The sequence below is a fragment of the Macaca nemestrina genome, chromosome 9 (genome assembly GCF_043159975.1).
Source record: "Macaca nemestrina isolate mMacNem1 chromosome 9, mMacNem.hap1, whole genome shotgun sequence".
Classification (NCBI taxonomy): domain Eukaryota; kingdom Metazoa; phylum Chordata; class Mammalia; order Primates; family Cercopithecidae; genus Macaca; species Macaca nemestrina.
The window spans coordinates 7,559,210-7,587,082 of record NC_092133.1 but is presented as its reverse complement, the minus strand read 5'-3'; the positions used below and the strand labels follow the sequence as shown (position 1 = coordinate 7,587,082).

The 27,873-nt window shown below is 44.1% G+C and overlaps 1 protein-coding gene across 3 annotated transcripts in view; it reads right to left on the bottom strand.

The window, feature by feature from the left end:
- LOC105471414 (ADAM metallopeptidase domain 12) overlaps positions 1 to 27,873 on the bottom strand; it is a 398,606-nt gene that overhangs the window by 154,235 nt on the left and 216,498 nt on the right. For all 3 annotated transcript variants that reach the window (XR_011607578.1, XM_071068931.1, XM_071068932.1), the window contains exon 4: positions 1,412 to 1,490. Coding sequence is in view for 2 of the 3 variants with exons in the window: in XM_071068931.1 (XP_070925032.1) it covers positions 1,412 to 1,490 (79 nt within the window). In the remaining variant the exon portion in view is untranslated. The remainder of the gene's footprint in view (positions 1 to 1,411; positions 1,491 to 27,873) is intronic.

Below are 27,873 nucleotides of genomic sequence, written 5' to 3'. Positions count from 1 at the left end.
GTGGGACCAGTTTTGAGGTCAATATCTTGACTGGGAATTCCATTCCTACGCTGGTATTAAAAATTTGGACACAGGCCCAGACTATTCCCAACATCCACACATGAGACTAACTGGGGTTTCAATGTCTTCATTTTTTATGAAATCTTTTTTCAATCCAAGACACCTGGCAAACAATTCTTCCTCCCAGCCCCCATCCCTGGATTGGAAGAGTTCTTTTTGTCTCTTTTTCACAGAGGAAAGCAGCTCTCCTGGGGATCTGGCTTTTGTGGGACTCTCAGTTGTAGGCGGTTACTTCTCTTTTCCCAAACCCAAGCACCAGGCCCTCTTGCTGGGTCTTGAATAGCCCTTTGGGTCTTTGAATAGCCCTTCGGTGAGCCCCAACTCACCAGCCAGGGCTCAGGAACAACATCCCCTCTTTGTTTCTGCCTCTTGGGGATTTGCTGACTTTCTTTTGAGCTTGACCAGGCATTAGCAAAAATTCTTAAATGTTTATATTTTATCCAGGGTTTCCACGTGTTTTCTTTGGGCTGGGAGAGCTATAGCAGCTCATTCCACCAAGTTCCTGGAAGGCTGCAGGTATCAGCTTGTAAGTGCCAAGTGTCAAACAAGTGATAAAGAAAAGTGTTGGCGTCACGCAGAGAAGGGAGGAATCACTGCAGACAGTAATGGCTATTTGACAAGCTTCAATGATAAGGGATAAGGGTAAAGCCTGCCTCTAGCTCATCCTTTTTCAAATAAATACCCACAGCTCTTTAAAACAAGTAACTTTCCTCCTTCCCAGAGGGCAGTGACTCTGCCCTATTCTCTCTGAAACCCCATATTCACATGTGGGACAGATCACAGCGAGTACACAGTAAACATCTGTTAAAGCAACAAATAAAGTGAGCATTTTGTCCAGGACACAGCTAAAAGTTCAAATACCAGGAACACTGCCTGAGAGGTGATAAATGTCATGTTACAGTAACACCCACAGTATAGAATCGTATCCACATTGTGGATACATTCAGAATAGGTTAAGCAGAATCAGTTTTCTTTTAAAGTTCTTTAAGGTGCCTCAGAATTTAATGTAGCCAAGTTCAGTCCAGGCATGGCTGCCTTCCAAGCCATCTCTAACTGGCTAGGTTTTCTAAAAAGGATTTGCTCAAATGAGCATCCATAGTCCTTGGAAGGTGGTTTCAAGGTCAGCCCCGCCATAAAACCATTCCCTCAAGGGCTGTCTGCGCACATACCTGGCCAAGGCTGGTGTTTTGGAGTTACAATGGAATGCCTACCACTAAGGGACACACCAGCACTTCTTGGGGCCTAAGCTAAGAATCTGGGCATGTGAGTTTGCTCCGAACAAAATGGCTACAAAGTTTAAGCACAGATCCAATGGTGTAAGATTATGGTGATCCCAACGTGCCAGAATTACCGTGTAATTTCGAGCGAGGGAGACATCAGTACCATCTTGCAGATAGTGGGTTTCCGTGAAACTGCTGGCAATGAGACCTCTGTGGAAAAATAAAAACACCACAGAAAGATGAGTGCACAATCGCATTGATACATTGCTGTGAATGTCTTGGCTACAGGGTAGCAAGATTTTGACCTCCATTTTTTTTTTTTTTTAAACAGATAATCCAAGGAGGCTCCCATTAGGGCCTTCCCAGTTTAGGTTCTCCAGGGAGAATTCAGAGGAGACTCAGACAACAGAGTCAGATAATGCGTCCTTGGAACAATAGCCCACACACTCAATGTGCAACCCTCCCTCTCTCCCTTCCTCCCACTTCATTCCTTCATGCACACACCTGGGTGCACACACTTGCAAATGCACACATGTGTGTACACACATATACTCTTCCATAAATAGTACAGGCAGATATCTAATTTGGGAAAACCTCCCGCCTGGAAGTCACAGGCTCCGTCAACTGGAATCAATGGTTGAGCCTCCCACTGGGAAAATCATTCTGATCCACTGCAGTGCCCCTGCTGGCTCCCCCGCAGGTGAGAGAACCGGCTGACAATATTGAAATGTCACAGAAGAGATTAGAACAGCAATGAAATGTTAAAAGCAGCGATGTATGTATGAGGTGAGGAAAAATGATTCTGCACACCCTGAAATATTGAATTTCTAAGATAAATTGAAAGGAGGAGGAAACCGCCTGTTTATTCTAACTATTAATAAAACTGTATGCAGTCTACCAGAACTTCATTAAAGATTGCAGAGCATGGGTTACTTAGGTTTTAAATTATTTTCCAGTGTCTTACATAACACGCACTATTTTATCCCACTCAACGCAACTACAGGAAGTATTTCTTGTGTAACTACCGCTGCCAGGTGCTAGCTGCTGGGCTACAAAGACAAGTAGGAACAGCCCCGCTCTTGATGACACCACGAGCTGGTAGGGTGATGGGTGACACAGAATCCAGTGTGAAGGGAGAGATCACAGAACAGAAACAGAGTCCTTCTGAGGCAGGAGAACAGGGTCTGGAGACAGGGAACATGAGGTCGATTCATGCTGACTTTCTAGAACTAAGTCAAATGGAAACACTTCAGCTATGACAGGAAATATCCTCTCCATTTACATAGGGAGTACAGCAATTAAATGACTTTGTAACTTTACCTCATCCCCTTCATTTACATAGGGTGTACACCAAGTAACCAATGGAAACCTCTAGAGGGTATTTAAACCCCAGAAAATTCTGTAACGGGGCTCTTGAGCACCTATGCTTGGGCCCCCTCACACCCTGTGGAGCGTAATTTCATTTTCAATAAATCTCTGCTTTTGTTTGCTTCATTCTTTCCTTGTTTTGTTTGTGCATTTTGTCCAATTCTTTGTTCAAAACACCAAGAACTTGGACATCTTCCAGCAGTAACACTTCCGGGTGCATGGATGAGCTGTGGGTGGAGCCTCCTGCAGGGGAAGGCTTTGCAGAGGGAGCCGACAACTACCCCGCCCTAACGATGGAGCAGGAGTCGGCCGGGCCCAGGAGTGGGTGGAAGGAGAGGGGAACTCCAGGCAGATAATGTCAAGGTCAGGATCTGAAAGGCCTGGAGTCTGGGGAGCTGCGCTGGTGGAAGACACAGAAAGGCTCTAAACAGAATCTGGGTTTTCTGTGTCTGGACAACAGGGAGTCAAGAGTTGCTTTAAATACTGAACTTTGGGGATGGTGAAGGTGCTGCCTGCCCTCTCCTGTCTTCAGAGAACACTCTTCACACCATTTGGTTCTGTGTGGGGGTTGTGGGGGTGGTTCCTCCACACCTGATCCGGAGATGAACACGTGACCCAAGCTAAGCCCATCACAAAGCTTCCCTACAGCACGTTGAGCTGGGATGTCCGGGGAGGAGGTCTTTCTTTGTTCTCAAGGCTCTGAGGATATGGCCACCACCTCCACTCTGGTCCCTTACTTCAGGAGAATGCTGGTCAGAGAGAACAAAGCTGTCACCCTCAGGCAGGGACAAAAGGCAGGGAGAGGGAGATGGATCTGCTGCCCCGGGGCCTGCTCCTCCTCTCCTCCTCCTCCTAAGTCCCTCTCTTCTGCCTCCGCTGGCTGGAGCTGTGTTTTGCAACCAGAGTCCTGATCAGTATGGCAGGGAAGGAAAAGAAGTGGGAATGATGCAAATGTCAGAGATGAGAAGCACTTTCGTTACACAGTCAGAGTTCCTTAGACCCCCTCCCAGTCAAGTTCAAAACTGAGAGGCAGCTCCTTGTTTTACATGGATTGCAATATATTGAGGATACGCCTGGCTTAAATCAGTTAGACCCTGATGGCAGGTCTCTGCTGCAGTCTACTTAACAGCGAGTGTTTGAGAGAGTATGCGGAAAACATAAAACACAGACGGGCCCTCACACTCACTGGCAAAGGCACGTGGGCCTCCCGAGTGCTGCCCCTCACTCCCCTCAGCAGTGCACATGTCATGCCAGAGAAAGTTGCTTTACTTGGCAGCGTTGGGCTCTCAAACCCCTGTCTTCTAAGCTCACCTCCTCTGAGCTGCCAGAGGGGCTGCCTGGGCAGGCTTATTCACAGGGCACCCCAGCCCTGTCACATGGTCAGGAGCAAAGGAGAGGAAGAGGGGAGGGAGAGCAGGCAAGGCAGTGGGAAGGTGACAGAGCCCTGAAGAGAGGAGTGTGAAGAAGGGGTGGTCCTTGGTCACAGGTAGAGAGCTCCAGGAGGGTGGAGGAGTCTGGCGACCTTGACAATGGAGCAGCAGCAGGTGAGCCCAGGTCAAGGGGACAGGCAAGGTGAACCAATCTTCCACAGCACAGTTCCAAAGGGAAGCAGAGAGGCAGGACGTGAAATCCAGAGATGGGACTTGAGGGGAATAACTGGAGGGATGGGGCGGAGAGGGGACATGGGCAAAGCTGCAGAGGAACAGGCAGAAGGATGCAGAGCACAGAGGGATACACACAACATGGGACAATGTGCAGAGCACGGGGAAATACACACAGCACGGGAGGATGCATGCAGCACGGGGGGAGGCACAGAGCATGGAGGAGGGATGCACAGAGCATGGGGGGAGGCACAGAGCATGGAGGGGGGATGCACAGAGCATGGGGGGAGACACAGAGCATGGAGGGGGGATGCACAGAGCACGGAGGAGGCACAGAGCACTGGAGGATGCACACAGCATGGAGGGGGGATGCACGGAGCATCGGGGGAGGCACAGAGCATGTGGGGATGCACAGATCATGGGGGGAGGTACAGAGCATGGAGGGGGGACGCACAGAGCATGGGAGGATGTACAGAGCATGGAGGGGGGATGCACAGAGCACAGGGGGAGGCACAGAGCACGGGGGGATGCACAGAGCATTGGGGGGATGCACAGAGCATTGGGGGGATGCACAGAGCATGGGGGGAGGCACAGAGCATGGGGGGAGGCACAGAGAATGGGGGCATACACAGAGCATGGGGGGATGCACAGAGCATGGGGGGAGGCACAGAGCATGGAGGGGGGATACACAGGGGGGATGCACAGAGCACGGAGGATGCAGCTAAGGATGCACATAGCCTATTCTCGGTTGAGCAAGAACCCAGAGTGGCCTCAATAGTCTATAGTCTTAAAAAAGGTGCACACTTGACCAGCTTCAAGATTACAGAGAAAGGAAAGGAAGAATTTAATGTAGATTAAGTTATATTAATTATTGCTTATATTATTTACTATGTATTTTTACTTCTATTTATCACATATTTTATTAATATTTTAGCAATTCAGGTCTTAACAATGTTGAAATCTTATTTGAATGAACAAGGTATATAAATACCTAATATTAAGGGGAGTGACGGGTGCAGACATTTGTAGAACAAAGATACATCATTCGAAGGCTTCTGACCAGGCTTAACTGAAAGCTGGTTTGGACAGATGGCCAAGGAGAACAGTCATTTTACATATGAGGAAGATGGAAAATCCATCAGGAAAGCTGGGAATTAGAGAAAACGAGCTTTCGATAGACAACTCTCAGCAACTGGAGGACAGAGTAATTTTAGGGTTAAACAGCAGTAAAATTAATTAGAAGGTTTTGAAATGTGACTCAGAATAGCAATACAAAGCCCTAAAACTACCCACTGCTCCTCATCGTCATCCAAGTATCATCGGAGCTAAGCAGAAATACCACCACCGTCATGCTTGGAGCTCTGGAGAGTTCTTAAGCCCTGTGTTATGTTTTCTCTTGTCGAAAGAGAGTGGAACAGGGGCTTCTGCTCACAGCCCTGACCATGTCCCACTGCTGCTGAGGCACTAAATGATATGCTTCTTTTCGAGTTTTTCTTATACAGTCTGGAAAAGAAATCTTGATTTATGGATAAGATGCAGTCATACCACTTGTGTATATTATATCTTCTCAAGATATTTCAAAGGCAAGAAAGGGGAAGGGGAAGGGAAAGACAGGAACAGGAGGAAAGCCGGCAAGAGTTCATGCTCAGTGTACAACAGAGTCTCGCAAAATGTAGACAGTGGATGTTACGTGCGCTCACCACACAAATGGTAACTGGGAGGTAATACATTAGTTTATTAGCTAGATTCAGCCATCCCCTTCAAAACAACACGGTGTGCCTAACAACAACATGCAATGATGCGTCCATTTAAATAGCTAAATACCTAAATAAACACCAACTACCCCCCTCCAAAAACAAGCCCCAAACTGATGATGGGCTTTCTGTGGAGCAGCCCCAGCGCTATGAGCTGGGAAAAGCAGGCAGCTTCCTTGGTTTCCTATGCAGGGTTTGAATGAGAGATGGAGGGAAGCAATGTGACCTGATATCCGAACGCCTTCCCAGCTGTCCCTTCCAGGAATCTGCTTCCGCAGCCAGGACTCCACGTGTCATGCGCTCCACACCCTTGGGAATGAACCCACCCTGCAGGGCTTTGTGTGCCCCTGCTGCCTGCTCTGACTTCCTCAGGTCCTGCTTGGAGATCATGCTGCCCTCCCTGCTAAAGCTCTGTAGTGTCTTCCCGCTGGCCCTGGGATGAAATCCCAACACCTCCCCATGGCCTCTGAGGTGCAACCTCACGCAGCCTACCCTCCCACCACACTCAATTTTTTCCCTCTAGCTCATGCTACTCTAGCCAACACTGGTCTCTGGTTGGTTCTAGAATATTCCAGACCCTCTCCCTCTGAGGGCCATGGCACCTGCTGTGCCCTGTGTCTGGAACATTCTTTACGTGGCTTTTCATGTAGCCAGCTCCTTTTACCCTTCTGCTCTTGGTTTCAGTGTTGTCTCCCCAGAGGGTCCTTTCCTGATTTCTTATCTAAAGTGGCCCCATCACCACTATTAGCCCCCATCGCAGTCCTCCTTTGGTTTTCTGTCTGGTATTCCTATTTTGTTTACGCATCTCCTTACTTGTTTATCTCTGCCTTCAAGAATGTGAGCCACAGGAGGCCTCCTTGGTCATCACTGTGTCCCTCACTTCCAGCCCTGCAGAGAGCGTGCACCTCCTCCTGGCTGGAAGCATTAATAGCTGCTAAACACTCACACTGGGCCAGGTGCTGTGCTGAGCCCCTGATATCTCATTTAATCCATATATTATCTGGCCCATGGATACTATTTTTTTATCCCTATTTAAAAGAGGAAACCAAGACACAGCAGGGTCAAGTGACCTGCCCAAGGTCATGCCATCCACGACAGTGTCCAGGTGGTTTTGCTTTAGAACTTGTGCTCTTAACTGCTGTGTGGCACTAGCAGACCTTACAGGTTAGTCAAGCAATATTGACGGAGTGTTTGTTGCAGATGCTGTGCTAAGTGCTGAATACATATGTGTTGAGCAGATGAGTACATGAATGAGTAAGTGAATTTGAGAAGCATGAGGCAGGCACTGCCCCTTTTGCTTCAGGCTCTCCGCTCCTTCCTGGGTGATACACGTCCCACATCTTTCTCCAGCACCATGACTTGCCAGGGAGTGTGAATCAAACCGAGAAGGCGCTGGATGGAGGTTTTCTAAGATGAGTGTCTAATTTAAAAGGGGCCAGGAGTCAAAGGCCCCTGGAGAGAACTAAGCGGGGGTGGATGGACAATGGCAGTATTGGAAATGTGACAGCAATGGCCTTGGAGCCTGCAGATTTCCCCAAAGAGAAAATCCAATTAGATGGACTCTCTTATGTCAGCAAATGAAAACAGAAGGTGAATGCAGAATTTCATGAGAACATTCTTTTTTTCTGCTTATTAGATTAGCTGATCTAACAAGGTACTCTGTTTCTCGCAATACCAGGAAATAAAATGCATTTTAACTGTGCCAGGAGTTGATTTTGCTATTTGCCATTTGTTGTGGGATGACATGTGACACCTAAATATTCTCTCATTTAAACAATATCTAGCATGCTGCACAATGGGAATAAGATGCTCCGGGAGGCCCCACTGGTGAAGGACACAGACCCAGAGTAGTCAGGGCTCCATGACACAGACATACCCAAAGCACCACAGGAGCCCCAGGAAAGACTTCCAACCCAGAAGTCGGCCTGTGGAGGGGGTGCCCAAAGGAGCCAGGAAAGATGGGGAAGAGTGAGCTGGGCTGGTCGGGGGAAGGTGAAGAGAGGAATGGGAAATGGGGAGGAGAGCATTCCAGCGAGAGGGGACTGCATCCTCAAAGGCATGGGGGTGCAGAAACAGCATGCTAGCGGGCAATGCGCAGAGGGGAGGCGAAATGACGTGGATGCCACGTGGTCAGGGTGCAGGGCCTGAGGCAGGGAGACCCGCTGCTGCTGAGACAGGCAGGTTGGGGACAGAACCTACATGCTGCCCAATGCTGCTGACTTTATCCTGTGCCATGCGGAGCCACCAAACACGGAAGGGACTTCAGCAGACATGAGCTTCAGAGCCACAGGCAGTGACAGCCACACGGATGAGACTTGGAGGGGAAAGAGAAAAAAACAGGCTGCAGGAAGGTTAGCAAAGAGGCTGGTGTGAGCGTCCATACAGAGCACCAGGCCAGGACACGACAGGATGGGAAATTCAGAGGGGCCCAGAATCAGGAACTGCGTGACAGACTGAGGACTCTTCGGTGATGTCAACAGAGATGGGTGACTCATAAATGAGAGAAGAGACATGAGTTCAGTCTTAGCCATGGATATAGTTTGGATACTTGTCCCCGCTCAAATCTCACACTGAACTGTAATCCCCAGTGCTAGAGGTGGGGTCTGGTAGGAGGTGTTTGGATTGTGGGGGCGGATCCTTTATGGCTTGGTGCTATCTTTGTGAGAATGAGTTCTTGCAAGATTGGGTCATTTAAAAGCATGTGGCACCTCTTCCTCCCACCCCTTCCTCTCAGTTTCTCCTGCTTTCCTCAGTTGAGGTACATGCTTCCACTGTACCTTTCACCATGATTGCAAGCTTCCTGAGGCTTCCGCAGAAGCTAAGCAGATAACGATGCTATGCTTCCTGAAAAGCCTGCAGAACCATGAGCCAATGAAACCTTTTCTCTTTATAAATTACCAAGTCTCAGGTATTTCTTCATAGCAGTGCAAGAATGTCCTAATCCGGCCATGCTCAGTGCTGAAAGCTGTTCTCTTTCTTGGACATGTTATGGGAGCAGATGACCCCATGCATCTACAGTTTGGAGATATACGGTGTCCACCCTCATTTAGAGAGGACAAGTAGACTCCCATCCTTTTTGGCTGAATACTGTATTTTCTGATTTCAAAATCTTCGGATATACTGGCTGAAAATGGTTATTTAGCATTTGCATGAAAATATTACTATGCAGGTAAAGTTCTTCCTGATAAAATTTCTTGCATTTCTGAGATGATTTGAGTATTGAATCAAAACATGCATGACCTCCAAATTGCTTTCAGATCAATATTGAAATTACCTGACTTTAACTTTACCCTTATCTAATTGAGTCACACAGTTTGAATGAGATGGATTTCATTAAGATGACATATGCTATGTTACACTCTAAAGCATGGGAGAGCTGAAAGAGACTCCCCAACTCCAGGAGTGAATCAGCCTTTCTCTTGTGTTCTGCCAGGATTCCGAAACAAGACTTTCCCTATTCGGCCTTATTTCTTGTTTACTTGTCTTCCTCCCACATTGGGTTGAGCTAAGAGGCAGAAACAACACCTCTAAACCCAGCACAATGCCTAGCATAGAAGAAGGGCTTCGTAAATAAATGAATGAGAAACTGAATATTATCATAGAAAAGCAACCGATCTGGATAGAATGTGTCAAAACTAATTGGATCAATTAAAAATAAAAGAAATATGCTTCAAATTGCTTACACTGATCACACAGGGGATATGGGGTGGGGACAATCTCATTCATTCCTTCATTATTTCAAGAATTCTGAATGTTCTCTGGTCTTCCAGATCAACGCTGACAACACGTTATCAATTTCAGAACTGCTTAAATGAGGGCAACCGGGAACGAAAAGTAAGAGACTGGCATCAATTACTTAGAATATGAAAACACTTATTGATGACATGTCAACTTTTTCCTATTATTTCTTTGAAGATCATACATATTGTTTGAGGGTTTAATTATTCCGTACAGCATATTCATGCCATGCCAAAGTATCACAAGACAGTTCTTGTTTGTCAGTTAACACCAGCAGGCAGTATAGATACTCTTTGCAATTAAATCATGCCAGGCAATGTAGGCTTCAGAGATTTCTTCCTCCTGGTAGATCCATTTGGTATTAAAACAAAGTATCCAACTGAGTTTTCTGCCGAAGACTTACTTTATCATGTCATCATTCCGCAAATTACAAAATCATCCATACATAAATTTGGGTAATGGATTTCTTTTTTTAGAATGTGGAAATACAGCTACAAATACTTTCATATGTGAGACTAAGGGCCAGAGCTTTAACAAAACATAGCATCCAATAAAGATCATAATTAAAAATCATGATCAGGATTCTCCAAGTTACTAAAATGACGTTCTTTAATGAAAACTGTCTATTCCTCAATCAGAGCTAAATAAATATAGAGAAAAGATCCGGAGGGCAAACGGTATGCACCCAGACCGGACCCTGCATCCTCTGAAAACACTCACTCTAGTTTTCAGCAGAAACTCTAGACTGGCTGGGTCTTTATGCTGCTATCATTGGCTTTTCTGGACTATTTTATGAGAAGATCAGAAACCAGTATACTGAGGTATAAAATAAGATGAGAAAAATGAAAAAGAAGAATCGAAGACATCTGGTATTTCTCACATCTCAACTTTGCCTTTGCAAATATTTATGCTTCTTTTTTATGGTAAAACGTATCACAGCCTGGTAAATAACTCATGGTCTGGGTTCTCGGCTTGGAGAACTAAAGCAAAGCATCGCTGTCACCACCCTCAATGCCTTGCCCTCATCATCTTGCCACCTTCCTCCTGCCCCTGTTCATTGTTTGCCTGCACGTTGTAGGCCTTGCGGCATTCACTTTTTTAAAAGTTTTGGGTTTTTTTTTGAGACTGAGTCTCTCTCTGTCACCCAGGCTGGAGTGGAGTGGTACGATTCTGGCTCACAGCTCACTGCGACATCCGCCTCCCAAGCTCAAGCAATTCTCCTGCCTCAGTCTCCTGAGTACCTGGGATTACAGGCACACACCACCACGCCTGGCTAATTTTCTGTAGTTTTAGTACAGATGGGGTTTCGCTGTGTTGGCCAGGCTGGTCTTGAACTCCTGACACCTGTCTCAGCCTCCCTAAGTGCTGGGATTAGAAGGGTGAGCCACTGTGCCCAGCCGGGGGCATTCACTTTTAATATGCACTGCCTTACTTTATCTTGAAAGAGACTCTGCAGGGTAAGGACCGTAACTGCCTGTCTGATAAGGAAGAGGAAGCACTCAGAGAGGTTAAGTGACTTGTTCAAAGCCACACAGCTGAGCCCTGGAGACTAAACCCAACTCTTATTTGGCTCCAAAGCCCACCTGCTCCTAACCACTGGTCGACACTGCCTTCCCAGGAAGCAACATCAGTGTATGGTTCTGACGGTCTGAAAAAAAAGCAGCAAAAATCAAATTCCGTGTTTTTCTGAAATAATTTTTCCTCCATGTTGAAAGAGACACTTGAAAATGGTGCCATGCTATTTCTCTTCACACACAATTCAATTTTGTTACAAAATCCAGATTTATTTTTGAATATAATTTCAGTATTTTGGGATCCTAACTATTTAAACTGTACATCTGTAAGAACAATGGAGCACGCACATTCCATTTTTCTTCTGTTATTCTCCCTTTACTAAAATTTTCAAAATGATCAAAACAACTTTTGTTTTCCCCTGGAATAAAAAGAGCTTCCTTGCCCAGCTCTTTCTCATTTAGTTTCACAAACTATAATAAACAAAACTGTTGATACAGCATTTTGGAAGCTGTAGGGGACAACAAAGTTTCCTGCAAAATAACTTCTTAATATATACCGCTTCCATTGTAAGTCACAAATACACAGAGTTTTGGGTCAAATCATGTGACACACTGAGACATGATGTTATGATTGTCTTTTGGGACTGTTCAGATGAGCCTATCTGTTCATGAACGAAGAGCTCACCCCTTTGGACTGTTGCAGACTCAGTGGAGGCCTCTATAAGAACAGGAGGACTGACTTGTCAACTGGCTGAAATGTACGAGCAGGTGGAAACTGATGGGCTCCTGCCTTCGCAGCTCTCCAGCTGGCATGAGACTCAGTCTTAAGGCTTTGGGCTGTTTTCTCCCCTTTTTAATAACCAGATACAGTTTTCAAGTCTTGGATGAGGACTTACATACCGTTTCAGGCTTTTTTTTTTTTTTTTTTTTTTTTGAGATGGAGTCTTGTTCTGTCACCAGGCTGGAGTGCAGTGGCATGAGATCTCAGCTCACTGCAACCTCTGCCGCCCGGTTCAAATGATTCTCCTGCCTCAGCCTTCTGAGTAGCTGAGACTACAGGCATGTGCCACCACACCCAGCTAATTTTTGTATTTTTAGTAGAGATGGGGTTTCACCATGTTGGCCAGGATGGTCTTGATCTCTTGACCTTGTGATCCGCTTGCCTCCGCCTCCCAAAGTGCTGGGTTTACAGGCATGAGTCACCGTACCTGGCCTCAGGCTGTTTTTAATGTGTCATGACTGCCTTCCTAGTATGAGAGCTATCAAGTTTCAGTAACACAATTTTAAGAAAAAAATAAAATAAAATAGGGCTTCAGATACAGGGGAAAAGTTGTAAACCCAATAAACAATTACTTCCACTGACAGCTTACGTTGCATTCTTCAAACGTTTCTACCAACATAGGTAAAACAGTCATTTCTCTTAAACTTCAGAATTTTCCTTCTTCCTTTAAGAAAACAAGAATTGGCTTTAACAGTAGCAATAGCATCAGTCACTAAGCAGCATCAGTCACTAACGTTCATTTGAGCTCCTCCTAAGCAAAGGCACTTTATGTGTATTTTTAAATTTAACTTTTACAACAATCTTGGCAGGCAGGTACTTACTTGTACATGAGACACTGCAGGCAAAGAGAGGTTAGGCGACTTGGCTGGGGTCACACAGCTAGCACTGTGTAGGCGTTTCGACTTCAGAGCTCTTATTGCTATGCTTATATGACTTCTGTTTCTCCTTACTCTGACTTTTGCCTTTTCTGCCCATATTTCTTTCAAGGGACAACTATACTGAATGTAGCAATCTCTGTCTTTCAAAACAATGATAAAGAATTTGGAGTGAGTTGGGTGAATCTATTTCCCACTTATTGCCATGGATCAAAACTAAAAGTAACAATGAGGAACTGTATAAATCGGCGTTCTGTTTGCCTCTAGTCTGGAGAATAATCACCTTAGTCATTTTATGTGTATCAGTTGACACTATTCCATGCGTAAAGGTGTGTGAAATATTCAATAATGCAAGTGAACAATCAAACCCATTTATATTTACTCATTAGTGCCACAACTGTCTGTAAATAATCTACAGACCAGAAGCAAAGTGAACCTCAAATTCATTTTCTAATTGCCCTTCTTGTCCTGGACTGCAAGTGGTATTTATTAGCCACTGCTCCTTAAGCATCCACATGGTCTATGATGTGGGAGGACATGTGATAATGGGTGATTCTTTACATCTTTATAATGACACTATGAGTTGGTATGTGGCCATTTAAAGATACAGGAATTGAGGCTCAGAAGTGTTAAAAAATGTGTTCAAGGTCACACACTCTTACAGCGGCAACGGGCTTGGGTCGTTACATGCGAACATATCTTACACCCAGCCCTTGGCCATATGCATGTTGGATAGAAAAGCATACCTTTCTCTCCTCCAGTCCCAGAAAATTCTTGGTTGATTATTTTAAGGAATGTATTTACCTAACTGATTAACTGAACCTCATGTACAAAAAGATTCAAGTGGAGAGAGGCGCCTTTTCAGCTGGGCTAACTGGTGGGGTCTTCCTTACTCACTTCCGAGGCCAGTTCCTGGCTCCGAAAGGCTTTCAGTCAGTATCTGCAGAATGTTTGGCTGATACATTTCCCAGTAATAAAATGTGGACAAGAAGACCAATCTACCTTGAAAATATATCTCTAGCAGCAGTATAGCAACAGTGGTTAAGAACAAATCTCATTCTGTCATTTTCTTCTTTTATGACGTTGAACATGAAATCTGATCTCACGCTGGCGTTTCCTCACCTAAAATGGGAATGATAGCTCCTACCTCACAGGGACACTATACGGGAAGTTAATCTATGCTATAGATGATAAACAGACTGAACTCACATTATGTACTCAGTAAATGGAAGCAATTATTATTATTAATAAGCCCTCTGGCTTCTATTCATCTCATCTACCATTTCTCCAGTCCCAGCCACCACTTCCCCTCCCCTAACCTTCCATAATAGATCAGCCAGACTCCTGTTTTCACTCTTGAAACATTTAGGTCCGTTTTCACACACCAGTCAGCGTGAAGTTTTTAAAACAAAAACGGATCATGTCACTTCTCTGCTTAAAACAGTGCACTCTTCTTACAGAACCCAGAGTAGAATTCCAATTCCTTAGTGCAGGGCTGGATGTGGTGGCTCACGCCTGTAATCCCAGCACTGTGGGAGGCTGAGGTGGGCAGATCACTTGAGGTCAGGAGTTCAAGACCAGCCTGGCCAACGTGGTGAAACCCCATCTCTACTAAAAATACAAAAATTAGCCGGGCGTGGTGGCACGTGCCTGTAGTCCCAGCTACTCGGGAGGTGAAGGGAGGAGATTTGCTTGAACCCGAGAGGCAGAGGTTGCAGTGAGCCGAGATCATGCCACTGCACTTCAGCCTGGCCACAGAGTGAGACCCCGTCTCGGAAACAAAACAAAACAAAACAAAAACCAAAAAGCAAAACACAAATTCCTTAGTGTGGACCAGGCCCACCCCCTCTACCTGCCCAATTCATCCACTTAGGCTCTGTTGCCTCGCTTTGGTTTCCCAAGTCTACCACCCTTCTTATCTTGGTCTGGAACATTCTTCCCACTTTCTCTGCCTGGCCAACTCTTAGTAACCCTCATCCAAAATGACAGCATCTGCAGCAATCTTCCCTGCCTGCCCCTTCCTAACTGGGGTTCTCCTTGTTAGCTGCTCTTGCAACGTCCTGCCCCGTTCCTTGAGCGCATGGTGCCATTTCTCATTTATTTGCTCTGTCATTTGAGGTATGTTTCCCCCATTAGGGCAGAGTCTATCTGGGTCCCTCCCCAGCCCTTACACTAATGTCTGTAACTTAGCAGATGCTCAATAAACACTTGTAGAATGAATGCAATAACTGAGAATGAGAAAAATATGGCAAAAGCACTCATACATAATAGAATCATTATTGACTTGCTGCTATTTTAGGATACGAGGAGTTCTTTCCACTCGAAAAATAAATAAATCAATAAAACCACCAACATCACCAAAACCCACAAAACACTGACTGGTAAGAGACACATTGATCCTTAGAAGTTCTACCACCTAAAATATATCTGGTTTTTAGTTCATCAGGTAGAATAGAAAATATACTTTACAAAATACATCTTCAAATGGCATTTGCTTAACTTCCGGAATTAAAAAAAAAGTTTAGCCAACTTATTTGGAACCATTAAACCAACACCTTTGACTCCTTGGACACACAGCTTTACACTTTAAAAATAAAACGACCTGGTGTGCATGTCCTCTCCTCACACCAGCCGGTATCCAAGAGCCTTCTGGTGCAGACGGGCGTCTTCCACCCGGCCCAAAGCAGGGGGTCCTGCAAGATTTCAGGGCTGATGACCTGGTAAGTGGTTTCACTGAAAGCCGGATGCATTTCAGCCCTGCTTCCTTCACCCACCCAGCTCGGTGAAGAACTTGTATTAACTGGTGCTTTGGGGCAGAAGGGGATTTTCTTGGCCGTGGCGGAAGCCAGCCAGCCAGCCAGCTCCCTGGCAGACTTGCAGACTGGCCAGCTGGACTCTCCTAAAAATTGACCTACATTGAACCAAACTCACAGAATGTGTGTTAGATCAAATTTGTTCCTCTCTGCTTGCTCAAACAGGGTCATGCTCTGCAAATTTCCATACCATTGCTGCCAGAAGATAGACACCAGGAGGGATCTGGGGCGGGGAAAAGGACCTTCACTTTCTGAAGTTCTAAACTGGCCCATGGGGCGGGTCAGGTCCTCTTGCTGAGGCTACCATGAAATGTGCCTGGATTTTGAAATGGACGTCTTTACCTTTAAAACAAAACAAAACAAAAGGGCGGGGGGTGGGGCGGTCCCTGTATGTGAACCCAGGCGTACAGAGGCCTAATCAGGTAAAGCACACCCTCTTTCCTGTGAAGGCCCCACTGAGTATGTCTGCTCCGATCCCCCCGGCTGAGTCAGGAGGATCCAAAAAAAGCCATGGGTTGTGCCAGCCCCAAGCAGACACCACTGCCTGCCACAGAGCTGTTAGAAAAGTACCGCGTCTGAGACAAGGAAGGGTTGTAAAATATGAAATTGTAAAATAAAACCATTAATCCCATCTGAATTCTAGCTGCTGGGTTCTTTATATGAAGTAGTCTTCTGTTTTCTTTGTTTTAAAGAAACCACAACAAGAAGTACTTATAATACCCATGCTGAATATTTCTGTTTCCCAATAATGATTCTCCAGGTGCTTAGTTGATTTACTATCTGATCAGCAACCGGGCTGAAACAAAACAAAACTGGGAGGGTTTTGCATCAAGATCTAATGCTGTCGAAAACCCTAGAGAAGAACCAAAGGACAGATGCCAGTGACAGTGGGCCATTCATCGATGGATCTCTCTCCAGGATAAAGACCATACCAATCAATATTCTTACAGCTGGGCCTTTGAACTATTTGCTTCCTCCATGTGGACTCTCCAAGGGTAAATGGACATTTTCCCCCGTGCCTTAATTTCTTATTCAATTCCAGCCTCTAAGCTTACAAAAGAGTTCGGTTAATTCTAACAGCTAATTTTCCATAAGCACTTAAATAGTTTAGTCAGAATGATGGTTGGGAATGTTTTATGTTGCTTTCATTATTCTTAGGCTAGGCAGGGTAATTCTTACGAATTACCTTGTTGATTTAGTTAAGTAATGCAATACACGACAAAATATTACCCTGGGTCATGAAAAATAGAGATCTTTAATAAGCATCATGGTCTCAAATTGTAAAATTAGTTAAAAACCGTGGCAGGGGTGGTTAGTTGGTTCATATTTGATTGAAGCAGTAATTCATTACATTTATGAAATCTTTAGAGTTCATTTGCTGTCCAGGCATTCTAATGTATTACTTACTTGGACTGCATTTTTAAAAAGCTGCTGGCATTAGGCAACAAGCAATCTTACAGCACTAGGCTAAGAGTTAGAACCTTTTCCTTGTGGCTTGTTCACTGCTAAGTCTCCAAGGTGTCTTGTGTATGGGACAAAACCAGATACCTACTCAATGCACCCAGCCCAAAACATTACTTCACTTCTCTGGATGGACTTTGGCCAGAAAAAAGACAAACATGCTTCCAGTATTTCTGGCTCCCCAGCCATTGATCTGTTACTCAGATGACAATGTTGTGGTTTCTTTAGAAAAGGAAAACAGAAGAATACTTCCTATAAAGGACCCAGCAAGTAGAATTCAGATGGGATTTATGGTTTCATTTTCACACAACAATCTTGCACGCAAAGTTGGGAATTAGGATGACATCATGTGTGCTGCTAAACTCATATTCTAGAAACATGCTCCAGAAAGGAGTTCTTTATTAGAAGCTGAAAGCTTTCCATGTGTCTGGGGAAAAAAATAGCTAATATGTTGAGGAGGAGGGAGGCCCAGTTTAATGACTAAAAAATGTAATTTATAATGATCAGCCTCAGTAATCCCTTCTAAGAGTTTCATTTTAAAAAATACTATTATGATCTCCAAACTTACTGAATTAATCAACACTTCTTGGGGTCAGAAAACAACTATGTATTAAGTGCACTCCTGTACACTCAAAGACTGAGGCAATGGATCCAACCAGAAAGTAGATAAAATGTGGAGTTACTGCCTTTATCTTTCCCATAAAGGCAGAGATTTCCAAAATTAAACAATTGCATTTCAGTTCTCGATGGGTCAGAGCATTGTTTGACCTGGAACTGAATTCAGACTCTGGTTATTAGAGGGTCCTGGGGAGTCATCACTAATTTTGTTGGGTGTAACAATGGAACTGTGTGTTATTTTGAAATTCACGAGAAAAAACAACCCCATCAAAAAGTGGGCAAAGGATATGAATAGACGTTTCTCAAAAGAAGGCATGTATGTGGCCAAGAAACATACAAAAAAAGCTCATCATCACTGGTCATTAGAGAAATGCAAATCAAAACCACAATGAGATACCACCTCATGCCAGTTAGAACAGCGATCATTAAAAAGTCAGGAAACAACAGATGATGGAGAGGATGTGGAGAAACAGAAATGCTTTTACACTATTGGTGGGAGTGTAAATTAGTTCCACCACTGTAGAAGAAAAGTGTGGTGATTCCTCAAGGATCTAGAACCAGAAATGCTATTTGACCCAGCAATCCCATTATTGGGTATATACCCAAAGTCTTCTAAATCATTCTACTATAAAGACACGTGTACATGTATGTTTACTGCAGCACTGTTCACAATAGCAAAGACTTGGAATCAACCCAAATGCCCATCAATGATAGACTGGATAAAGAAAATGTGGCACATATACACCATGGAATATTACACAGTTATAAAAAAGGATGAGTTCGTGTCCTTTGCAGGGACATGGATGAAGCTAGAAACCATCATTCTTAGCAAACTAACACAAGAAGAGAAAACCCACACCACATGTTCTCACTCATAAGTGGGAGTTGAACAATGAGAAAACATGGACATAGGGAGGCGAACATCACACACCAGGGTCTCTCGTGGGGTGGGAGGCTAAGAGAGGGATACCATTAGGAGGAATACCTAATGTAGATGACGGGTTGATGGGTGCAGCAAACCACCACGGCACATGTATACCAATGTAACAAACCTGCACGTTCTGCACATTTACCCCAGAACCTAAAGTATAATAACAATAAAAACACAAATTGAAGGGTTAAGAGGAACAATGGCATGAAGTCTGTTAGAGGTGACGTCAGAAAAGAGAGAACCACAGAAACAGCAAATGCGGCAAATCTTAACACCGGCTGAATCTGGGTCTGTCAACCTCAGCTCAGCTGACATTCGGTGCAGATGATTCTGTGCTGGGGGGATGTCCTGTGTAATGAGGGTGTTTAGCAGCATCCCTGGCCTCCACCCCCGAGATGCCAGTAACCTTCTCCCAACCAAAACTGTCCCCAGACATGGCCAACTGTCCCCTGTGGGGCAAAATCGCCCTCAGTTGAGAACTGCTGGTATGTCGGAGGGATTAATATACTATTTTCTCTTCTTTTGAATATAGATTTTTTTTTTTTTTTTAAGTTTCAGAGTACAAGTTTTAAAGTCAATGGAGGAACAAAAGTGTGAAAAATCACAATGCTAATTCAGTCTCTTTTGTGGTTTGGAAAATCTTCCTGAGGAGTATAGCAGAGTCTGCCTGGGGCTCCGAGACCAGGGGCCCCATCTCCAGAGAATTTCTCAGGCTGGTCTGGGACCTTGGTGTTGGGAACCACCTCAGGCCCAGGGAGTCAGCATCGCAGGGGCCTGGGGACCAGGAATGTGCATTAAAAAACAAAACAAAACAAAAAGAGCATTAATATTTGAAAATAATTTCAAACTTGCAGAAAAATTGCAAAAATAAAAATCATACAAACAACATATATATACACTTATACATCTTTTATCCAGATTCATCTGTTGTTCATCTTTTTTTTTTTTTTTTTTCCTTTGAGATGGAGTCTCACCCTGTCACCAGGCTGGAGTACAGTGGCACGATCTTGGATCACTGCAACCTCTGCCTCCTGGGTTCAAGCGATTCTCCTGCCTCGGCCTCCTGTGTAGCTGGGACGATATTTTATTCCATTTGCTTTATGCGTTGTTCCCCTCCTACCCTTTCCCACCACTGCCCACCCACCAATCTTTACAATTCCCCCCACTGCCCGCCCACCAATCTTTACAAACACACACAGTGTTTTTCCTAAACCATCTGAGGATAAGTGATATACAACATGGCCCTTAACCACCAAATACTTCATTGCATATTTCCCATAAGCACATATTCTCCTACGCATCATGGCCCGGCTATCCAAGTCAGCAAATGTCACATCCAGGCAGTCCCTCACTTCTCAGCCACACCCAAGGCTCTCCCTGACCCAGCTGTGAGCTTTGCAGCCTGTCTTTCCTCCTCCCGGGCTGAGTTCAGTCCAGGGCCAGGGCGTGCATTACGGTGTCATGTCCATTTTCCCCTATCTTTTTATTAACAACTTTAAGACACGGTTCCCGCACCAGACAACTTGCCCACTGAAGGTACACAATTGCATGTTTTTTACCCTGTTCAGGGTGGTGCCACCATCTACCACAAGATGGTTTTAGGCATTCCATCTCCCCATGACCTTTACTTTATACTCACTACCCCTAGTCTCTTGGAATGAGACATTTCCACTGCTTTTATCTCCTATGATAATGACATATTTGAAGACCACAGTCCTCACCCCTTTTTATTAAAACAATTTTGAGTTTGTCTGCTATTTCCTTGGGACCACCTTCAGAGCCACAATCCTGCGAGAATAGCCAGAAACAATGGCTTCACAGGGACCTGCAGCCAAGCTGAACGGCACGGCACACACGAGGTGGAGCATTTACAAATAAGCGAAGAACGCCGCCGAGAGACACACACAGCACCAGGAGACCAGTGTATGCGGAGGCCACTGGGCCACACAGCCAGGTGCCAGGAGTTGCAACTCACCTCCATGATGGCCTGCCTGCTGGGGGGGCAACCTTACAAAATATTATTATTATTTACTCGTAACAATCACAATTGCTCGGAAAATAAAAGTCAAAACAGGCAAACCATTGGCACACCAAGAAGAGATTTCTACAGGTTTTATTCTAAACATATGTTTCTAAAACAGTCAGTGGTGAGTGCCAAAAAAAACCAGCATCGAGTCGATTTTCCTTTTTCTGTGTACATGACTTGCTTTGGAAACTGCCTATACATGCCCTACATTTTTTTCTCTCATCAAAAACAATCGAGGAACAGTACGAGGAGTTCTGAAGCATAACCTAGTTGTTTCATTCGAGTGGCGAGAGGGACGTGATACGATGCGGGTGCCACATAAGAGTCGTTCTGCGGAGAGCTGGGAAAGAGTTTGCTCGTTCCATCGGACTGCACAGAAGAGCAGGGGCTCCCACCGCACACTGCAAAAGAAGCCCAGCCAGTGGCCGCCCTGCCAGCTGCTCTTGGAAGGAGGGGAAAGGCTCTCCCTTACCACTCTGGACTTCCCTGGGGGTTCAAGCCTCATGCAAGACAGCCCAGTCAGCACCTAAGCCCCAGAGGCAGGTGGGATCTGCCGTTCCCCTCTTTGGAAATATGGGTCTCGTAAGGTCTCTCCCTGAAGCTGTGTGATAGAAATCAACATTCTGGGTGTGCTAGCTCAGCATAAAGAAAGGCTGCCTCGCCCTCACCCTGCACACCACAAAGAACTGTTCCAAGAGAGTCAGGTCACCGCGGTCCTCAGGGGGTCAGAGAACCAGGCGGCTAATAAAACAAAACGGAGCAGGCACTGAGTTCTGGGAAGTTACTGAGCACACATAACAACTTCAGAATGATCCCAAGGAAAGAATATTCTCAGGGACTCTGATGGAAAACATACCATGAATTAACATGCGTTCAAGGCCTTCTCTGGCCCTGCAGCCTTTCCTTCAAGGAACTCACAACTCACCAAGAGGGTACACGTTGCTCTTGGCCAAGGCCATGATTCCAAATCCTGGCTTTGGAATCCTTCAGGGTGGGATTAATTATCATGAGGCCTCCGAGGGCATTCATTTACAGGTGATATGAAATACAGTTTACTGTCATTTTAAATAAAGACACTAGGTGAAATTTAAGACACATGATGAGGAGAGGAAATACAAAACCAGACATGGCAAGACACTGCCATTGCAAGAACTCTGAATCTCTCATCTAGGGCAGAGCCTATCTTGTGCTCGGAATAAGTAAATAGTGAAATCAAGTACATCCCATATTATTTGTGTGTCATAGAGTAATACGATTGTTTTGTTTCAATGGCACAGGAAGCAACAGTGTAACTAAAATATGATAATCTTTTAGCCTAAAAATAATGACCTTATAAAAATAAATTCAAATAAAAACTTAATTCCTAACGGCTCTGAACAGAATCTCTCATTGTCTCCTAAAGCGTGGAGACATGTGTGGTTAAATGGCAGGTGACTCTTCATGTGATGTCTGGGGACTGCAGGAGCTTCCCTCTAAGGGTTTACTGCCAAAGCCTGAGAGAGAAAAAAAGCATAGAGAGAAATTGGCAACTGTGACTCCTGAACTTTCAGAAAAGGGCTCCCTTCATTTGAAACAGAGCTGCCCTGTTTGAATACAGCCATAGTGAATCTGTCATTGTGTCATTTTTTTAAGCAGGAGTGTGCCAAAGTATGTGTTTGTGTGCGCGCGCGGCACGCGCACACACACACACACACACAAAGGTTTCCTGGTCATAACGTACTCGGTATTGTTCATTTATGGCTGTACATGGCTGCAGGTGTGCTATGGGAAATGTCTATTAGAGCTTTTTATGAAAGGAGGGGCCAGGCTGTCAAGAAAAGACTAAGAAAAATGGAGAATTACTTTACCTAGGAGGAAAACAGAAGATAACATTGGATTGTAAATGGAAAAAAAAAAAGTAATGAGATGAGAAACAGGAGATTTGATGCCAGTGAGATGTGGAACACTGATAATTACAGAATAACGACGATGGCCACCATTTACTGAACCCCTGCTATGTGTCATGCTAATATTTAATAAGCAACTCTCTCACTTAGTACGTAAAAAGACCTAGAAGGTCTCACGAATCTGACCATTTTGCAGAACAGACAACTGAGACACAAAGAGATTACGTGGCTTAAGACCACACAGCTAATACATCAGAGATCCCGGACTGGGACCTCAATCGGTCTGACTCCAGAATCTGTTTCAAGGTTTCCTACTGAAGATTTGTGATGATGATAGGAATCGATTTTGTTTTGCTTGGTTTTGGTTATTTAAAAGACAAAAGTAAACAACATTTTGGTTTAAGAATGTGGGAAGAATGCAGATACAAATCAGCAAATGAACAAAAAAACCCAAATGAATCCAATGCAGTGAATTCGAGATAAAGTTAAATAATACAATCAAGAGTTGCCCCTGCTTTCTTACATTGCAAACGAGAATGGGAATTAACCGCAGTTGAAGTCCTTCTTCATTATCAGGCTTTTGGCCAAAAGGAAAGGGAGGTTTTGCATTTGAAGGGAGGTAGCTGGAGCAAGCAATGTGTCACTCAGGCCTCTGGCATCTTTGTTCAGCTTCATTAGCGAGCAATCTCCAAGCACTCATTTAACTTAGCTCATTAACCTCAATTCTGAATACAATGTTAGTCTCTAACCTAATTTTTTGGAATTTTTTAAAACAATAACCGGGAAAGCTTTTGTGTCTTATTTATGCGATCATTGATGTGAAAATGGCTGTCTGTTAAGATCTTAGCATCTACATTAGACAAAGTCAATCATCACAGTCATTTAAAAACTCCTTTCTACAGAAATGGGATCTATTCTCTTATGTAGAGAATAAACATGGTCTCAAACAGTCAAAAAAAAAAAAAAATCCCACATTGTAGTTACAAAGCTTCTTACCAGAGGAATTTGGTTTGTTACACATGTGTTCTGCTATCAAGTCACATTTTTTTATAAAGAGAATTTTGCACATTAAACTCAAATCAATAAAACATGTAGGAAAATTGGGAAATACTTATATTTCCTTTTTGGCTTACCTTAGTCCTCATTGGAGGACACCTTTTTCCTTTTTTTGGATAAACATCTTTCAGATAGTTTTCTAAGTAGCAATTGAAACGTTACACAAATTGTCAAACTCTCTTTCATATAAAAGAGCAATATATTTCTTTGTATGCTTGTAAAAATAATTGTTTATTTCTTACCCTTTTATGAGACTGAAAGTACTAGAACACAACAGAAACAGGCTTCAGAGAGAAAAAAAATCAAAGGAGACAAAAAGATGAAACCAAAACGCTTCTTCCAAGAGCATTTTGTAGAAAAGGTACTTTGTAGAAAAGGAAACGAGCAAATGTCTCCATTGCATGTGAACTGAAAAACATGACACACAGCTGTCAAAATCCACCCAAGCAGGCCAGGCGCAGTGGCTCACGCCTGTAATCCCAGCACTTTGAGAGGCCAAGGCAGGTGGTTCACCTGAGGTCAGGGGTTCAAGACCAGCCTGGCCAACGTGGTGAAACCCCATCTCTATTAAAAATACAAAAATTAGCCAGGTGTGGTGGCGCACGCCTGTAATCCCAGCTACTTGGGAGGCTGAGGCAGGAGAATTGCTTGAACCCAGGAGGCGGAGGTTGCAGTGAGCCAAGATTATGCCACTGCACTCCAGCTTGGGCGACAGAGACTCTTAACTAAAAAGAAAAAAAAAGAAGAAGAAGAAGAAAAAGAAAAAATGCACTCAAGCAGTCCCTATCAATGTGACTGTGTAGTTTATTTCATGAACAAAAGTGGAGTGTGTGGGAATCCCCCAACAGCTGTGCCCAAAGTTTTCGTAAATATTGGTTAAGTGAAGCAGGTTAGCCGCTCCTTCTCCCCCTCTGCTGTTTGCTCTGGCACCTCTGTAGTTAGCATTAGAGCCACTGCAGGTAACTGTGCTTTCAGTCTGTTTCAATTCTGGCTTCTTGTGTTTGCAATCAAGTCATCCCACAGGATACAATCAATCGGCACCACTTTCTTTACACATTGGGCTCAAAATGAGATGGTCTGATTGGTGAGAACCAAATTTCTATTTCTTCCACCAAGAGTGGTAACGGCCACTCCGACAAAACAAAGTCAATTCTAGAGAGAAAGTTCATGCAATTTAGAACTGTTTTGACCTTGTGAAGAAAAATGGGTCATACCTTTTGGATGCTAAAAAATGTTACTGAGTCACAGGTACTACCTGCCTGTCTTTTGACTATGTTCAACATTATATAGGTGATCTTGGATTAATTTGTTAATTAATTCAATAAACACTGAGTGCCTATAAATGCCAGGCGGGGTACTGGGGAAACAAACATGGGTTAGACCATGGTTCACGTACTCAAGGGTCCTTCTGGTCTCGTGGCGGTGACCAAGCGGTAAATAAGTATAAATAAATAGTTATCGATGCTGGGATAGCAGTGCATGCATGGCATGCAAGGTTGAAAGAGGAAGTAGTCTGCTGCCACTAGGCAGGCAGAATAGAGACGGGAGTGAGAGCTAAGGAAAGCTTCCTGGATGTGATGACCGCACACCGATGCTTCTCCTAAGTCTTCTTGTTTGCCTTCAGAGAAGGTATTTCTCAATTTTTACAATAAACCAATGCAAAAAAACCCAACTTATTCTTCAAAGAAAACTATTATTAGGCTACAATATCCATACGATACCCATCCATATAATACTGATACAATACAGACAATATCATCAGAAATAACAGCAATTATTTGGGATGATGGCCATGTCCCAGGTACTGTATGAAGCAGTTTTTAATCTTCCAACAACCCCAGGTGCTACTAATATCCAAACTGACACATGAAGATGAACGCAGATCAAGAACGTCCTGAAGGTCATCCACTTAGTAACCAGCTGAATTAAGGTTTGAATCTGAGCTTTCTGACTACAGAGGTCAAGTTCCAAGCAACAGCTAAGGAAAACCTTCCCAAGTATTCCGCATTCAAGAGCTCGAGAGCCAGGCTCTGTGATTCTGGAGGGGCCCTCCAGCAACCGACCTCAGGAGCCATGAGGTTGACTCGGCACTCTCATGTGTTCGTGTGATCTCTGTACATGGGTGGCATGTAACGTTTATTGCTATGCTCATGAAAAAGCACTGAAATGTTAAACGAAGAGAGTAGGAGAAACCTGAACGTAAAAGGTAAGCTTGATAATTCCAACAGTATGCATCTTTTATTTTTTCTAAAAAAAAGAGAGAAGCCCCAGTGTCTGTCTGTCTAGCACCTGTTCCAAAAGGATTTAACCAAGCAGCAGAAGTGCCTCCTTTTCCTCATATAAATATTTATGAAGTTTTAATTTGCTTTTGCATTGGAAGTTATCGATCCTTTTCCCTCTTCAGTTACAAAACCTTATCACGTACAAAGAAGCTTCTTAGAAAGGAAGTTAATGAAGAGCAAATGTGTTATGTTGTTGATTTTCATTTCCCACCGTGGCACTGTGCTTCTGGAGAGAGGGCCATCGTTACCGCAATTACACTAATACACTTTCATTATTTAACAATCAGCCACACACATTCTAGAAGAGGAAGAAGTACAAGTCTGAATGAGGAAAGTTCAGATATTGCTTTTAGCCTGATAATTTCAACAGTCAATGCTATTTCATGGACAATGTTATACTAGCTGATTAACATAAATACTAATAAAGAATCTAGCAGATATAAAAGCAGCTTGTGCTACATAGGGATTTTTTTTTTTTTTTTTTGAGACACAGTCTCCTCTGTTGCCCAGGCTGGAGTGCAGTGGCATGATCTTGGCTCACTGCAACCTCCGTCTCCTGGGTTCAAGTGATTCTCCTGCCTCAGCCTCCTGAGTAGCTGGGATTACAGGCACGTACCATCATGCTAAGCTAATTTTTGTATTTTCATGGGGTTTTACCATGTTGGCCAGGCTAATCTCGAATTCCTGACCTCAAGTGATCTACCCCCTACGTTTCCCAAAGTGCTGGGATTACAGGCGTGAGTCACCATGCCAAGCCTACACAGGGATTTTGATCATAGCTTTATGAATGCCTCAAAATAATTACAATAATTATTTTGATAGTTTTATAGTTATACTGATATATATTACATGATACCATGTCCTACTCAATTCGTGATTACTACTATTTCGTAAATATAGTATCTGTGTATGTATCTGTCCACCCACCTAGCCATCCACACATTCAGTCATCCAACCACTCAAGAAGCATTAATTATGAGCCTGCTAAGTGTCAGGTGCCATGTTGGGCAGTGAAAGACAAATGGGGCAAGCGAATGAAAGAACAACCTTCAGAGGAAGGTCTCAGAGAGGCAGAAGACAGGCATGCTGTGGGATTCCACCTCCAGTTCTCAGTTGGTTAAAATTGCAGCTTTGTGTTTGCCTTCACTGGCATTATACCACCTCTTCTGGAAGCAAGCCAGCTGGTGACGGTCAGAAGATCAGGCCTTCAGGGGCAGTCCTTCTGGACTGATGAATAGCTGTAGAGCCCCTCCTGGTGTGGAAGGAGCTGAGATCCACTGGGAGATTACATGATTTCTGGGGTCTTTAATCGCATAGCCCGGTCAGTGACCATCAGTCCACTGCCTACACAATGTCTTTGTCTCTTGGATGGTAGCAGAGGACATATAATCCTTCAGAAGACATGTAAAGCACATGATTAGGGAAACAAATAAAGAGAGCAGTTCACCCTCACACAGCACTGGCAAGGCAGCGCATCCCAGGAAGTAGCCAATGATGGATGGCATACCAGAAAACAGCAGCCCTGCTGCCAGATGCCCCTCTGCCTGGTGGCTGGCAAGTTTCCTTTGACATGCCTTGTCAGAATTGTATTTCAAAAACACAAACATGTAGAGGGAGTATGTGGTACAATCAGCAGTCTGATATTGATGGTCAGATTTCTATCACAGCACAGCATACTTATTTGCAGCATCTAAGACCTAAAGACATCTAATAAAAAACATTAAGGGACTTAAAACACATTTATAGTCTGGTACAAATGGAATTTCCTTAACCAGGGACCCAGATTTGTCCAGCAAAACAAAACAAAAAACACCCACTATAAATTTTTCTTCTGGATGTGTTCACTTATTTAATGAAAGTTTATTAAATTCTTGATCTTTTCAAAGTAT